The following is a 16,182-nucleotide window of genomic DNA, read 5'->3' as shown; positions in this document are numbered from 1 at the left end:
TTGAAGATCTTACTTTGCTGAACATTATTGCTGTTTACAGTTTATTTCTATCATTTGACCCCTATGTTCTATTTTTAGCAATGGCGACCATGTTTGTTGATAGATCATAACTTCGGATACAATTTACAAACTAGATACCCTAAGAAACATTCAATTAAAGTTTGGAAGTATTTGGCCCAGTAGTTTCAGAGGAGAAGATTTTTGTAAAAGATTACTAAGATTTACGAAAAATGGTTAAAAATTGACTATAAAGGGCAATAACTCCTAAAGGGGTCAACTGACCATTTCCGTCATGTTGACTTATTTGTAAATCTTACTTTGTTGAACATTATTGCTGTTTACAGTTTATCTCTATCTATAATAATATTCAAGATAATAACCAAAAACAGCAAAATTTCCTTAAAATTACCAATTCAGGGGCAGCAACCCAACAACGGGTTGTCTGATTCATCTGAAAATTTCAGGGCAGATAGATCTTGACCTGATAACCTATGTTCTATTTTTAGCAATGGTGACCATGTTTGTTGATAGATCAAAACTTCGGATACAATTTATAAATTAGATACCCTAAGGAACATTCAGTTAAAGTTTGAAAGTATTTGGCCCAGTAGTTTCAGAGGAGAAGATTCTTGAAATAGTTTACGACGACAGACGACGACAGACGACAGACGACGGACGACGACGGACGCCAAGTGATGGCATAAGCTCACTTGTCGCTTCGGGACAGGTGAGCTAAAAATAATATCAATTTTCAGTGTAAGCAATTGATGGTACAAAAATGTAAAAATTTAGAGACAGCTAAATAACTCTATGTACAATGAATTATTCTCAGAATTTATTATGCAATGAAAGAAAAGTTTCCCATCTGCACTAAAAAATAAGGCATAAAAGCTGAGATGTGGGAAAAATTATTAGTGTTAAATTATAAATAGATGCTTATACAAAATTGAATTGCAACTTTAGTATCATCCTTAAGCTTATTCTATCACCTTGGAATTGAATTTTTAAACTAAGGAATGTATCAAGTCCATCACCTATATTCACTTTTTAAATTGATGTTGTTTTTTTTTTAAATTCCACTATGTTTCATTTCCATGTTATTTGGAATGTTCTAATTTCCATTGGATTGAGTACCACAGTGAAATTGTCAGTAGCAGTAACAGGCTGTGATTGTCTTGATAAATCTGTAAAAAACAAAAAAACAAAATAGTTTAAAAGCATGAAATAATAATTTAATTCTAATTTAAGTCCTTTTATATAGATTATGAATTAACCAGATTCAGTGTATAAATAAAGTGTCAGTTACAAGCAATTCCTCTACCCCTCCCCCCAAAAAAATTAAAAAATAAATTAATAACTTCATGTATACCAAATTGTTAACATAGTGGACATTCTTCACAAGATTCATGATGTTCATAAGCTTTAAAGCTTGCTTTTCGGGGTGAGCAAAGGCTTGGTGTTGAAGGCTGTACTTTGACCTATAATGGTTTACATTTACAAATTGTGACTTGGATGGAGAGTTGTCTCGTAGGCACTTATACCACATCTTCTCATATCTATTTACATTAAAATATTCATTATGGTATTTGCTTGTAACATCCATCCGTGCACACATTTTTAGAATGAAGCCCTTCTGCACTTCATACAAAATGTACTTCGGTCAACGCTTTTACACCCCTTATGAAGTTACAAAAAGAAGCATTCAATTCTTAAATGAAAGTTTTTTCTTACTTATAATATGGCCTTTAAAACTTTCTATGTACTGTTTAGCTAATACTTGCAGATGCAATTCGTATAATTATTTAAAACTAAGATATGTTTCATCAAAATGTTCAACAAACAGATATATTATATTTTTTTTTTTTAAATATACTAAATATGAAATCATAATTTAGATATAATAATGAGATTCTTACCAGGGAAATGTTGATTAGTTTTCCACTGCATTCTGTGTAACTGAGATAACTGTAAATTAGCACCCAATGTTAACTCTTCTACTGACTGTACATCAAATGGTACAAATAAATTCTGAAATAAAAGATATAAATTTATCATGAGAGGCAAGCTACTGTATAATTAATTTTCAGATCTGTGTACGGCCTCAATGAATTTGTCCCAATCAGAACATTGATGAGAAGGAAAGAGAGAGAGAGAGAAGATGCCAAGTAGAAAATACATAATCATAAGTCTGATAATAAGAGACAAATCAATGGTCAAGAAGATAAATATGAAAAGATGAACAGCAATAACAGAACCCTACACAGAAAACTAAAGGTCACCCACAAATAACATGGAAAAGTTTATCTACGAAATTAATATGCTTACCTACATCAACACCTTTATAGATTACTGTTACTTACAGTAGATTCATTTATTTTCATGGGTACCAATTTTAGTAGCTGAATGGAAACTAACATGTTCATGGATTTTTTATTTCATGGTTTTTGCCGAATTCTGCACATGAGCCTATAGAAATTTGTTATTCGTCGAACATTTAATTTCATGGTTTACCTGTACCCATGAAATCCATGAACATTGGTATACAACAAATTATAATGAATCCACAGTATATCCAGTTTTTATTTCAAATCAGAATTATGATGTAAATATCTTTATTTCATATCGGTTGAGAATAAGATTTTCTTATTGGATAAAAAGGGGTCACATGACATTCATTAATCTTCAGTAATAAATTCCATCGGTCATTAACAGAACAAAACGGACCAGAAAACCGGTCGTTAATGAACTTTTACATGATATGGACCGGTGGGGCGTGGTTTACGTCTGATAATGACCGTTGGGGCGTGGTTTCCGTTTGATATTGACTGATTGGGGCGTGGTTTCTCTGTTAATGACCGATGGGGCGTGGTTTCTCTGATTAGAAAGATGTACCTTTTATAAAACATGTTACTGTTTTTAATATAACATTTAAGTTGTTGAATTGTTAATTATATTTTTTCGTTAATTGTAAAATTAAAGAGAACTTAATTAAGAATTTATATACTGAAAAATCGCACTAAAATGAATGACAGTATTACTACGACTGGTCTTCACTCTTTACTATAGAAATCGTACAACTACTCGAGTTCGCTTTAGGCGTTATGAATTTATGAGAATTTTCCAAAACATGGTTTCTCAATGAAATAAACATAATAGTTCTTGAAAAACTGGTCATTATCGTGATACATGGACTGCCCGTAGGACAGTGGTATTGACTGCGACAGCGATAATGACCTCGCCTTCGGCTCAGTCATTATCACTATCTTAGTCAATACCACTGTCCTGTGGGCAGTCCATATATCACGATAATGACCAGTTTTTCAAGAACTATTATATAAATAGTTTCTTTAAAAGTTACCAATTTTTTTATTTCAAAATGCACAAATTTATGTGTATTATTTCAACTCAATCACCTAATACATGATTTCAAACAATTTAATCTAACATTTGTACCTGTAAAACTATTTTAACAGGTTTAGACAGTTCTGCATCTTCATCTTTCTCATAAATATGTTCAAATCTGACAAGGTATGGCTGTGAAGTTCTTGGAGTGAACGATGGCCCTGCCCACTGTACAAAGGTTAACATATGGACATTATCTGGTAAAGCTGCTTTCAATCCACTCCACTAAAATATAATAGTACAAGTGAAATAATTTTGGGACAGCTTCCAAGTCATTTATCATTTTACAAATCTGTTCATGGGAAAAACACAATAGAAAATCTTGCAGAAAAATGTGTTGAATTCAGATTAAGAGATAACATGTAAAAGCAAAATTCACTTTTAATGCAATGTTCTGATAATTGCAAGTTAAGGGGAGATAATTCATTCCGTTTTTTTTAATACTTGTAAAAATTAGCACATACCATCAGTTCCTATAGAAAGAATAACTTAACTAAAGACCAATATGAACTAGAAATACTTAACTTCAGTGAATTTTCATTAAAATTGCCCAATTCAAAAATGGTACAACTTCGACTTTTGTATAATGCTAAATTCTAAGACGGACTCTTTTTTACACTGCTTAATTCTTAGCATGACCAGCACTTATTTGATTTTCATGTTTTGATCTAAACCTTAAAACTAGAATTAGATAGTATCTCTATTGTTCTGACTTACAGATGTATGGTAAACTTTAGTCCAATCAGATTGTTTCATTGTTGATGTGGTAAATGACAGACTTGGAGCCATATACAGTTTCAGGGCCATGTCTCTGTGGAATTTGGCTGAGTTATCTATCTTATCTACATATATGAAGTGTTTTCCTGTAAAATAAAGGCATCATACCATGAGTCTAAGATTCACAAATATCCTCTCATACTAAGACATAACTATTACATAATTAATTACAAACGAAAGTGAACCAACGCCTGGTGAGTCTGTAGTACGGTAGAGTCCATAAAGTGGATACCTTGCTTGGTATGCAGGGTCGTTATGATAAAAAAAACATAAATGTAGAGAGTCTTATAACAACAACACGTTTAAATTTTAACAACCCGATTTTGTTCTTTAGCATGATTTTATGTATTGTTTTTATCCTGATGCCCTAGGAACCGAAACATGTCGATCAATAAATTTTCTGCAGCATTCCCTAAAGTGTTGTTGTTATAAGACTCTCTACTATTACATAATTAGTATACATAATTGGGCGTACCCCTTATATTTTCATAACATTAAACACAAATTTTAACAGCATTATCATAAACTTCAATAAGAATTCTATCGAATTTTTTTTTTAAACATAATTAAAAATGAAAATTGCAGAAATTCTGTTTTTCTTTAATAAAATGACACAAAGATGCTCAGTTTTGAGTTTAATATAAATGATTTTCTACACCCTCTAAACAAATTTACACAGCTCACCACTCCAAGAAATGTATATAATGTCACAAAAAACTCAAACAGTCCTTTTCACAACTTTATAGATTTGAATTATAAAATATATGTAAAGTCTGCAATTTCTTTAAAATAAGTAGACCAAAAGCTCCCTGTCACTTTTATAATTTTGGGAGATAATTATTTGTTGAAATTTGACATATACAATATAAGTTGAAAGCATTTAAATTTGTTGATAAACTTTTTATTTTACCTCTAGCTATCAATCCTTTGCCATCCATTCCTGTCTCATTTAAAGGTTCACCTACACCTAAATAATCATCCCACAACAGTCGTCTATGTACCTAACAATGAGAAATCAGATACAGTTTTAACAACTAGTTTATTTTTTTGGTATTTTTGATGACACAAGTTTTGTTAGTTTTATCCTCTTGCCATGTGTATTAGCAGATGACCAAATGCATTTTCACATTCTATTTACTTTTTACTGTAATCAAGCCAATAACTCTTTAATTCAGCACACAACAGGGGTCTGTTGTTCAACTTGTCGTTATTTTAACGATTGATAAAATTTAACGAGTCATTAAATCTTTTAACCAGTCGTTACATAACGAGTCGTTTATTTTCTGTTGTTCAACAATATTTAACGTGTCGATTAAATAATCAATGAATTAAAATTTAATCAACTGATTAATCAATGCGTTAAAATTTATGTCTATGTACCAAACAATGAGAAAGCAGATCACTTTCTAACCATTTTTATTTTTTTATTTTCTATGTCCAAAGTTTTGTCAGAGTTGTCTCCCATATGCATGGGGAGATGTTCTAATGCATTTTCAGATTCTATTTTTTTTTAATGTGTTCAAACCTTTGATAATCAGTCTTTATTGTAACACATCAAAACTAGTTCAAACAGTTTTCTTCAGTAAATGCCTTAAAATTGTATTATATATATATATATATATATATATATGATAAAATAAATGATTTTCCTTTAAGGTTGCCCTGTGACAACCTACATCCTAAGAAAATAACTCTTGCAAAGCTATGCTGAAAGAAAAGAAAGAAAAGAAGAAATCTGAAAAATAAAAATTAGAAAATTTGGTGAGTCTGTCCTGCTTCAGTTTAAAGTTTTTGGTCGACGTAGTTTTTGATGAACTTGAATTCCTTTCAACTTGAACTTAGTTCACATAATCCCTATGATATGATTTTTTTTTAAACTTAATGCCAAATTAGAATTTTGACCCCAATTGCAGTCCACTAAACATAGAAAATAACAGAACGAGTGGGCATCCGAAAACATTCTTGTTTATAATTAGTTCTTCTAGAAAAATAAAAAGTAATAATGAATAATAACTGTCATTGGAAAAAAAAATAAACATATACCTCACAATAATTTCTGGATTTACAGTTTTCTTTTATGATATTTTACTGTAATCTTTGAATTAATTAACAATAAAAGGGAGAATTTGTCCATGAGACACAGATGATGCCCTTTTAGCATTTAAAATTATAAAGAGGCATCACAGGAGAACGGTACTTTTTCGATTTGTAAAAGGGTATAACTCTACGTCTAGAATGGTAAATTGAACGCCCCCAAAAATCTAAAAACTTTGACAAAAAAAAAGCTACTGAAAAACAATTACCATGAGTTCTAGGTTACCGTCTGTTATACTACCACCTCCCTGACTTCTGTCTGTCAGTACTGTAAACTGTACCTTCTTTGTCTCATCCTAAAAGGTACAATAACAATTTTATAATGTATATAGCACTATTTTGACACTATGGTAAGATGTAAAATTGTGTGCAAAACTTTGAGATGAAGAACAGCAATAAAAGTGCTGTTCATTTGCTTTTTGTCTTTTTTCTGTCTATGTGCTGACTTTATAGAAATTACTGATTGCATGTATCTGCTTCAAGGAAGAATAAGATCAGCTATTGTTTTAGATCTAATATTTTTTTAATGATATGAGTGATGCTCCCTATACACAAATTGTACTTGCAAGATATACAAATAAATATGAGCTTATAATAATTAAATACAAAAACAAATGTTGATTGAAAAAAATATAAATCCTCGTTAATTCCTTATTTAATACTAAGTATTCACTACTACATAAAAATGTATAAAAAAATTCTGAACTCCTTGATGTATTAAAAGAACAAATCAAATGGAAGTTTTTAACAACCTTGACTGGCTATACAGTACAGCCCTCGCACAGTCGGATTAAAAGAACTGACTACATTTAAAGAAAGGTTTACACCTATTGCTGTCCTTTACTTACTCTAAGATATATTCTACTGTTAACAGGATAATAATTGCCAGATACTGGTTCTTTACTGGTAAAATTCCATGTGTCTCTGTGATTTCTCCTGTAAAACATAAATAATTGACCATAAGGGGGCTCACCGGTATAAATCACATTTTTTTTTAAATATAAAATTTTGCTATTTTTTTCTATAAATGAACTTTATCCTATACTTAATAGAAGAAAAAAATTAAAATATGGGGTCACTGTTCATTTAAGCTCACAATCTGCCTTCGAAAGAAACATGCATTTTTGTTAAGTTACGTTTTTTCTGTTGAACTAGTAGGAGAAAAACGGTAATGATTTTAATTTAAATGCCAAAAAATGACATTTTTTTCAGCAAAGGGAGATAACTTTTTTTTTCAATTATATAAACATTTCAACAGTCATCTGGGGCCAAAACAAATTGATTTTTTTGGTTGATTTTTGTACAATATTATGAAGTAACAACTAAAAGTGTAATAACTAAAATTTGGAATAAAAAAAAAAAAATGTTGAAATTTTTTTTCTGAATTTTTTTGTACCCTTGAGCCTCCTTTAAACAATTGAATCGTATAAAGGGTGCTATTTTTGCAATTTGGAATAAAAAAAAATGTTGAACAATTGAATCGTATATAGAGTGCTATTTTTGCCATTCCTGAATTTTAACACCTGAATTTTAACGTATTTATAGAGTCCTAATAAAATTCAAATACAATACTTTGGATTCATTATTATTTGTTGGGTAACCTATAATTGTTGATTGATCATTTTGTGTGTATAGGTTAGATTAATCATGGATTATTATTGATCAACAAATTAACAAGAGGCTGTCACAACGACAGCAAACCGGATTTATTAACATTTATTTGTGTCCTGGCAATATCGCAAGAACCATAACTGATGAATGCTGAAAGTGAAAATCGTCAATATCAAATTTGACCTCCATTTTGTAGTCAGTATCAACATATTAAAATTTGAAAAGCTTAGATTGAATGGTTCATTAGTAAATGCAACAACGTGAATGGAAACACCATTTTACGATCTTTCAAGAACCATAACTCCTGAACGGTAAAAGTCAAAATCGTCATTATTGAACTTGACCTCTATTTTGTCATCAGTAACAACATATAAAAATTTCAAAAGCTTTTGTTGAATGGTTTATGAGAAAATGCACGGACACGACTGGAAACACCATTTTTCAATCTTTCAAGAACCATAACTCCTGAACGGTAAAAGTCAAAATCATCATTATTGAACTTGACCTCCATTTTGTCATCGGTAACAACATATTAAAATTTGGGAAGCTTTGGTAGAACAATTCATGCGTAAATGCACGGACACGACTGGAAACTCCATTTTTCAATCTTTCAAGAACCATAACTCCTGATCGTAAAAGTCAAAATCGCCATTATTGAACTTGACCTTCATTTAGTTGTCAGTAACAACTTTTTTAAATTTTAAAAGCTTTGGTTGAACAGTTCATGAGTTAATGCAGGGACAACATTTGATTGCCGCCCGCCCGCTCGCCGTACATCCCCAAATCAATAACCGACAATTTTGTGTCAAAGAGACAACAAACCGACCAAAGAGCAGATAACAGAATAAGTCTGTCATACTGTGTAATCATATACTAATTTTCATGGATTTATTTTGAACTTACTTTCTCTGTAGAATTTCTCTGCCATTAGCATCAGTATATACAACACCTTTAGTGGCCAGGTCAGTACTGAATCTGGATATTACTTCTTTCCCGATCATATCACTGTAAACAGTTCAGCAAATGTTATAATAATACTGTAGCAGGCACACAGATAATACATGCATACAGGTCTGGATGTTCAAATTCTTATGCCATTTTTCTATGTTTTTTTCTTCATATTGCCCATTATTTTCTATTCTATGTATTTAAGCACCTAATTTTTTTTCTGATCTTTATAAATTTGGTATATTTTGATACCTGATTCTAGTTTTCATGGTTTTAGTATCTATTAAAAGATTTTTACTTTAGGTAATCAATACACCCTATAAATCCTTGCCCAATAATTTTACTTGATTACAAGGCTGAAAACCAAAGATTACCTAACAGGAATTGGTCCAACTGTCCATTCAAATTCTGCATGTTGTGCTCCATCATAAAGTCTGATCACTTGTGTTGCCCAGGGGCTAAACTTCTGATAAACCTCTTGTACAAGCGCACCCTGAAATAACAATAAATAATTTAACTTGAAAACATAGACTAATGTGTCAAACTTTTTTTAAACTGCATTATCTGATAATTGGTGTTTGAAACTTGAAATGTCCAATTTTCATCTGAAACAGAAATTCAATCATCAGCATTGGAACAATAAAAAACTACCTATGTTTTACTAGTAACAAATCTTACCAATGGGCAGGGCTATTTTCAAGATTTTTCAATTCTTAGTTGTTAATTATGTAATGTATACTATATAAATATTCATATTTAAACACACCTTATTCTGTCCTGAATTAAGAGCCTGTAGTTCAGAGGTTGTCATTTGTAGCTGAACACGTTTGTTTTTTTTTATTATTGATTTGTACATAAATCAGGCCATAAGTTTTCTCATTTGAATTATTTTACATTTGTCATTTCAGGGCCTTTTATAGCTTGCTATGAGGTACAAATTTTACTCACTGTTGAAGGTCATACAGTAACCTATAGTTGCTGACTTCTATGTCATGCGGATTCTGATGGAGAGTTGTATCATTGGTAATCATTCCACATCTTCTTATTTTTATAATTACCTCTTTGATAACAGTTGTTTTCTTTAAGTCGGCATGGAAAGACAAAGGAACAGTTTCATTTGGTCTGAATATATAAGCTCCCGATGGCTGAGCATTGAGTGCTGAAGACTTTGAAGATCCTGATACACCTATATAGTACATCAACTCTTGCTTCACTTGTACTGTTACCCGACTGTCTAGATTTGTTATCTGCTTAAGGGAACCAGTTGGACCATCAAATGTCAAGGACACATGCTAAAGACAAAAAAAAAGTTTATTATTTTTTATCATTAAACACATTATGCATTTACTATTATTTTTCTTTTAAAAGTTTTGAAATCTTTTTATTCGATCTTATCTATATATCTTACAGTAACCCTTGTCTAGCTGTGTCTTATAATCTCAGACATTTTTTCCTATACTAATATAGAGTGGGGCACTCATATTCGCTTTGGAAACAATTTCGCCGTTTTATGATTTTGAGGTGTAAATACTTCAAAGGATGGTTGAAATGGAATAAATATGCCTTTAAATTATATTTTTATAACAAATATGATTATTTTTGAAAATGAGACTAAATTTCGGCTCTTACGGCAAAGGACCGAAAAATGGACAACGATTTTCAGCCAATTTCCTGAATGACAAAAACGATTTCAAAGAAGCATTCCTTAGTAATTCTTTGACTGATTGCCCTAAATTTCAGTTTTTAACACCTTTCAAATGTCTGCTATTCGTCTATAATGAAATTTATTTGATAAATATTGTTTAAAGCTGCAGTTATTTGGTTTTAAATAGATATGTAAAAACGGCGAATATGTGTCCCCCTTTGACAAAAAATCAGGAAATTTCAAACACCCTTTAATCCAACTTTTCAGATGATTTTACTCAAAACAAACACGTTTTCAAGCTAAGAATATTTTGCATTTGAAGTTATCTTAATATAGAAATATCAGTATACTTCAAAAACATAAAGACCTGAACCTAAACTGAAGAAAACATGGAAAGATATGGCGAAAATGAGCACCCCACTCTACTGATCTTTTTTGTATGTGTTTCACTTGGTATTCAAATGTAGTACAGCTTAATACTGTACACTGACTTATTTTCAATAACACTTTATTTTTGCTTCTTCTTTTTCTGTCCCACTTGGCATCATTTCCATTTCAAGATTTTCAAATTTACTTGTAGTTAAATAAGGAAAGACCCAAGTTTAATATATTTTTCACAACTCATATACAGATTATTTTTATACACCAAAAAAACAAAAGGTTCAAGTTTACAGTATGTAAACACATATAGTTTTGATTACTTCATTTAAACATAAATTTCATGACATCCACATCAAAGATAAGAAACAGGTGTTTTAAAATATATTATGATACACAGCAATATATACAACAAAATTATTTACCTCATTTTTCATTACTAGATCACTGTTGGATTTCATTTTGAATGACTTAGTGGAATGTTGATCCTTAAAACCTAGAAAAAACACTTTAAATTAAGATCATGGTTATTCTCAAGCAGCAAACCAGAAGCTTGTATTATATGAACTACTAGTACTGCGAATACCTTACTGTAGATTCATAAATATTTGTTGGATACCAATTTTCGTGGGTTTTGTTGGTACAGGTTAACCACAAATTTAAATGTTCAACGGATCATACATTTTCTACAGGCTTTTTATGCAGAGAATGGCCAAACCAAAAAATTGGTACATACGAAATAAATGAATCCACAGTATTAATCATTAGATCCAAATTGATTTCATTGGTCAAGTGAACCCCTAATTCAAATGTTTGATAAAGTACAAATATTCTATAGGCTTGTATGGAAACTTTGGCAACACCACGAAATCGAATATCCTGATCCAAGAATCTACCATAATAATCATTGGTATCAAAATCATATTTGCAAAATATTTGAAACATTATAAATGTATTTTTGTAATAAATATGTATTTTACAATCTATTTTAAGAAGAACACATAAATACTAGAGGCACAAATAAAAAAGCAAAAAGTGTCCCAAAACATTGCATATCACATGTAGAACTCTTATAAATTAGAGTGTGTTTTAACATGTTATGTATTGTTTAAAAATGTATTCTCAGTCTAGGTGTTTTGGGGTTTGGTTATTTTTGTCATTGGGCTGCTGTCTTATTGACATATCTCTTTCATTCATATAAATGTGTTGTCTGACAAAAGTTTGTTTTTATTATGCAGACAAAATAAATGATAATAAACTTTTCTTGATCTTGTGACCTTTAATATCCATTGATCTTGTGACCTTTAATATCGATTGATCTTGTGACCTTTAATATCCATTGATTGATTGCTGTTCGCTTAATTATAGAATGAATGAATGAAGGCCCACATAATTTCCGTAAGCACTAAAAAAAAGTATCTTTAATGACAGGATATGATCTACAATATATGTCAATATCAAATATCCTTAACAACTTATATTACTTATATTTTCCTCAATTAAGTGTCTAGACATATATTTTTAAATAATCTGATGATAAACTATAAGGTATGATAACATTATGTTGATCTTAAAATTATTAGAAAACAAGATTTATAAATTTAAATCTAAATGGATAACCTTCACTTTATGTTTTCATAAAGAGATTGTCTATGATTTAATTGAATTTCAAATGTGACAAGTTTATTGCAATACTTGCAACTAATAGTCAACAATTTCTAAATAAGTATTATTTTTTCTTATGTAGCATCTAAAGGTAAATATATACATAAAGAGAACAAGTGAATCAATTGTCCCTCAAATCTTTCTTTCCTGCTAACAATCATAATGTTTAAGGTCATAAATATGCTGATGATGATCAACAATTGCATAAAAAAAATAAGGAGATGTGTTATGCTTTCCAATTCAATGAGACAACTATCATGACTATTCACCAGAGTTCAATTAAAATGAATAAAAGTAATTTTCTGCCACCTTACGGCCATCAACAATGATAAAACTATGGCCATCAGCAATGATAAAAACTTGTTAAGTTTAGTCGGCTATAAAAGGTCTAACCATGTGAAATAATTCATTTGAATACTATAAACCAGCCTTATTTATGATAAAGAAAATTTACAAAGAAAATATGAGACATGAGACTTGGGACAGACACATGTTAACTTGTTTTTTATATCAATATTCATTCATTTGTTAAATGGGTGCAGTACCTCCCTGATTTTCTTCACTATTATTACAAACAATATTAGCTTTATGGTGGGTCTCCTAATCCATTTTCTGACCGACTGGACAGTTTAAATTAGTTTAACACTGTTATAAGATAAAACACGTACTGGCTTGCAAGAGAGAGTTATAATATAAAGTTGAATAACACAACTATTTCTTTTTCTTACACAGAATATAATTCATTTGTACTACATATATCGGCACAATGAGTAAAATCTTTTTTTTTCCTTTGCAGAAGAAGAAAATGGAGTTATTTCAAGTTTGCAAGTTTATTATCATGTTTGTGATCTGCAATGATCCCCTAATCATCAGCAAAGCTGGAACTATCAAACCAGAACCAAAATTTCATTGTGAAAAGTTGTACCAAAAAGGAGAGCTATATGTTGATTGTTCCTGCAGAAATATGACATCTATACCAAATTTACCATCAAATACAGCTTACCTTAATTTACAACACAATTTAATCAGTGAAATACCAGATCATACTTTTAAGAATATGTATAACCTGAAAATACTGGATTTATCTTTCAACAAAATAGTGTCAATAAATCAGCAAGTGTTTTATGGACTAAGTGACTTGAGGCACTTGAAACTTAACAATAATTACATGATGATGAACTACAGTTTATCCAAGGAAAAAGCAAATAATTCATTCGAACATTTGACAAACCTTACAGTACTGGATCTATCATTCAACAATTTACAGTCGATAAATATTCAAACTTTTACAGGACTTGGAAATTTAAAGCATCTTAAACTTGATCATAATCAACTGAGCTATAAATTGGAACGATTTCCAAAAGGAAGTTTCAAACCTTTGAAGTCACTAACAGATATATCTCTTCAAAACAATAACAATCTAATTACACCTATTTTTACTCTGTTTTCCTTTCCAAATGAAACAATAGCAGACTTAAAAAACTTGGAGGTATTGAAGATGGATGTTAGTATAGCAATATTTAAAACAATAGTTTTTGGAGTGGGTTATCTTTCCCTACATCATTTAACTTCACTCAATTTTAGCAATTGCCTTCATCTTCCTCTTTATGATAAAGTATTCAGATATACACCAAATTTAAGGTATCTATATATAAATCATTGTCACCAAATGGTTGTGAAATCAGAGGCTTTTTCTAATCTAACAAAGCTTGAAGTTTTTGGGCTTGATCTCGATTGTCCATCAGGATATAAATTTGGACAGGCAAAAGTTATAGAACTGTTCCAAAGCTTGGCTAAAACACCAGTAAAAGTTGTAAAAATGAATAATGTTTTCTACACATCACAAATTTTTCCTTTGAATAACATTTTTGATCTCCTATCAACAACTTCTGTTCATGAACTGACCTTCACAAATAACAAGGACTTACAAATATCAACTCAAACTCTCTGTCAGCCAGCACCACTGGACCTTCAAATGCTGGATCTAAGTGGCAATATGCTAAAACAAATAGCTCTAAACCTTATTTATGTTTTGATTCTGAAATTGAACAGTAACACGCTAGGAGGCTACCTAGCTGAACATCTATACATGACAACACAAGATAGTAAACTTGAGCATGTAAATCTATCCAACAATTCCATTCAACAACTTAATTTCACTATGTTCCATGGCCAACAGCACCTGCAAGTTATTGACTTGAATTCCAACTTTTTGAAAGCAATACATTTTGATTTGTCTAATTTGACAAAGTTGAAGGTAATAAATCTCAAGAACAATGCAATAAATTTCTTGGATGCAGCATCAATGAGAAATATTGATAAAGTTCTTAAAAACGACAAAACCAAAATAGATTTCACCAATAACCCCTTGCAGTGTACATGTTATACAGTCCCATTTCTGAAGTGGATGAAAGTTAACCGCAAACATTTCATCAATTTCAATCAATACAAATGCACTTATGAAAATGGAAGCACTTCAACATTGAATTCATTTGAAAAAGTAATAAAACGTCTTCAAGAAGACTGTATTAGCTATGCATATTTGATAATTTCTGTATCTTTTGCTATTTTTGGATTTATCATTGTATTGTTTGGAGGATTTATTTATAGACATAGATGGAAACTATGCTACATTTTCTACACTGCTAAATTGAAATATACATCTATAAAGAACATTGAGGATAATTTGAATGAGTATACTTATGATGCATTTATATCATATTCTGATGAAGACCAAACTTTTGTTACGCAAGACTGTATTCATTATTTGGAACATGATTTCAAATTGAGGCTGTGTTTACATCAGCGTGATTTCTTACCGGGACAAGATATCACAGATAACATTATTAATGCTATCCAAAACAGTCGAAAGACAATTTGTATAATAACTCGATCTTTTGTTGATTCGTACTACTGTATGTTTGAATATAATATGGCGAGAATGGAAAGCGTTCATGCTAGGGAAGGCAAAAATATTCTTTTTCTTGTCTTTTATGAGAAACTTTTACCAGAGGAATTACCTTTACTGCTGTATGAACTTATACAGAAACAGTCGTATATAGAATATCCAAATGATGAACATGGAAATGTTATATTCTGGGACAAAATTAGAGATGCCATAACAACATAAGTAGCTGATTTTTAGTGGGTTCTGTTTTTTACAAAAATGTGGCTGACTGAAGATTGCTGAAAGTGACTGTTAGTTATTAATCTAATCTGGTAATAATTCTTGTAAAAATATTAATTAAATGAGAAAACAAATAACTCTTGTATAATTGATAATTAATATTGCCGACTCATTATTATTCCTTGGATACCAATTTTCAAGGATTATGTGGTTACCCAAGAACCATGAATTCAAATGTTAAAAGAATTACAAATCATCTTTAGGAATGTATGCAGACTTTGTCAAAACCATGTAATAATATAGTTATTAGGAGGGCCCTCAGGATTATAACAATATACTGAAGTGGCAGTTTTATTACAGGAAAGGGATAACAAAACAAAAACAAGTTCAAAATGGTGATTTAGAAACTGGATCTCAAAGAAATGACCGATATTATTTCTGTTAAAAAATAAAAATTTTCTTAACTCCTAATTACTCGTTTAGGACAAATACTTTCAGTTAAGAACAAGACTGGTAAATATGAATGTTAGCAGAG

At 30.6% G+C, this 16,182-nt stretch overlaps 2 protein-coding genes across 2 annotated transcripts in view; one reads left to right on the top strand and one right to left on the bottom strand.

The window, feature by feature from the left end:
* Positions 1 to 820: 820 nt before the first annotated feature.
* The window catches only part of LOC143045153 (lysosomal alpha-mannosidase-like), a 37,844-nt gene continuing 22,482 nt past the window's right edge, over positions 821 to 16,182 (bottom strand). Inside the window, exons 16-26 of the mRNA XM_076217460.1 lie at positions 11,281 to 11,351; positions 9,891 to 10,124; positions 9,207 to 9,325; positions 8,788 to 8,889; positions 7,122 to 7,209; positions 6,483 to 6,569; positions 5,090 to 5,180; positions 4,120 to 4,265; positions 3,454 to 3,627; positions 1,917 to 2,028; positions 821 to 1,184 (exon numbers count right to left, since the gene is read on the bottom strand). Of these exons, the coding sequence (XP_076073575.1) occupies positions 1,087 to 1,184; positions 1,917 to 2,028; positions 3,454 to 3,627; positions 4,120 to 4,265; positions 5,090 to 5,180; positions 6,483 to 6,569; positions 7,122 to 7,209; positions 8,788 to 8,889; positions 9,207 to 9,325; positions 9,891 to 10,124; positions 11,281 to 11,351 (1,322 nt within the window). The 3' untranslated portion in view covers positions 821 to 1,086. The remainder of the gene's footprint in view (positions 1,185 to 1,916; positions 2,029 to 3,453; positions 3,628 to 4,119; positions 4,266 to 5,089; positions 5,181 to 6,482; positions 6,570 to 7,121; positions 7,210 to 8,787; positions 8,890 to 9,206; positions 9,326 to 9,890; positions 10,125 to 11,280; positions 11,352 to 16,182) is intronic.
* Positions 12,360 to 15,784, top strand: LOC143045154 (toll-like receptor 6). The gene is made up of 2 exons (XM_076217461.1): positions 12,360 to 12,403; positions 13,317 to 15,784. Exons 1-2 carry the CDS (start codon positions 12,389 to 12,391, stop codon positions 15,648 to 15,650), a joined length of 2,349 nt encoding a protein of 782 aa, XP_076073576.1. The 5' UTR covers positions 12,360 to 12,388; the 3' UTR covers positions 15,651 to 15,784.

Source organism: Mytilus galloprovincialis, chromosome 9 (genome assembly GCF_965363235.1).
Source record: "Mytilus galloprovincialis chromosome 9, xbMytGall1.hap1.1, whole genome shotgun sequence".
Taxonomy (NCBI): domain Eukaryota; kingdom Metazoa; phylum Mollusca; class Bivalvia; order Mytilida; family Mytilidae; genus Mytilus; species Mytilus galloprovincialis.
Note: the sequence above shows the minus strand (reverse complement) of the source record. Positions and strands in the feature narration are given on the sequence as shown.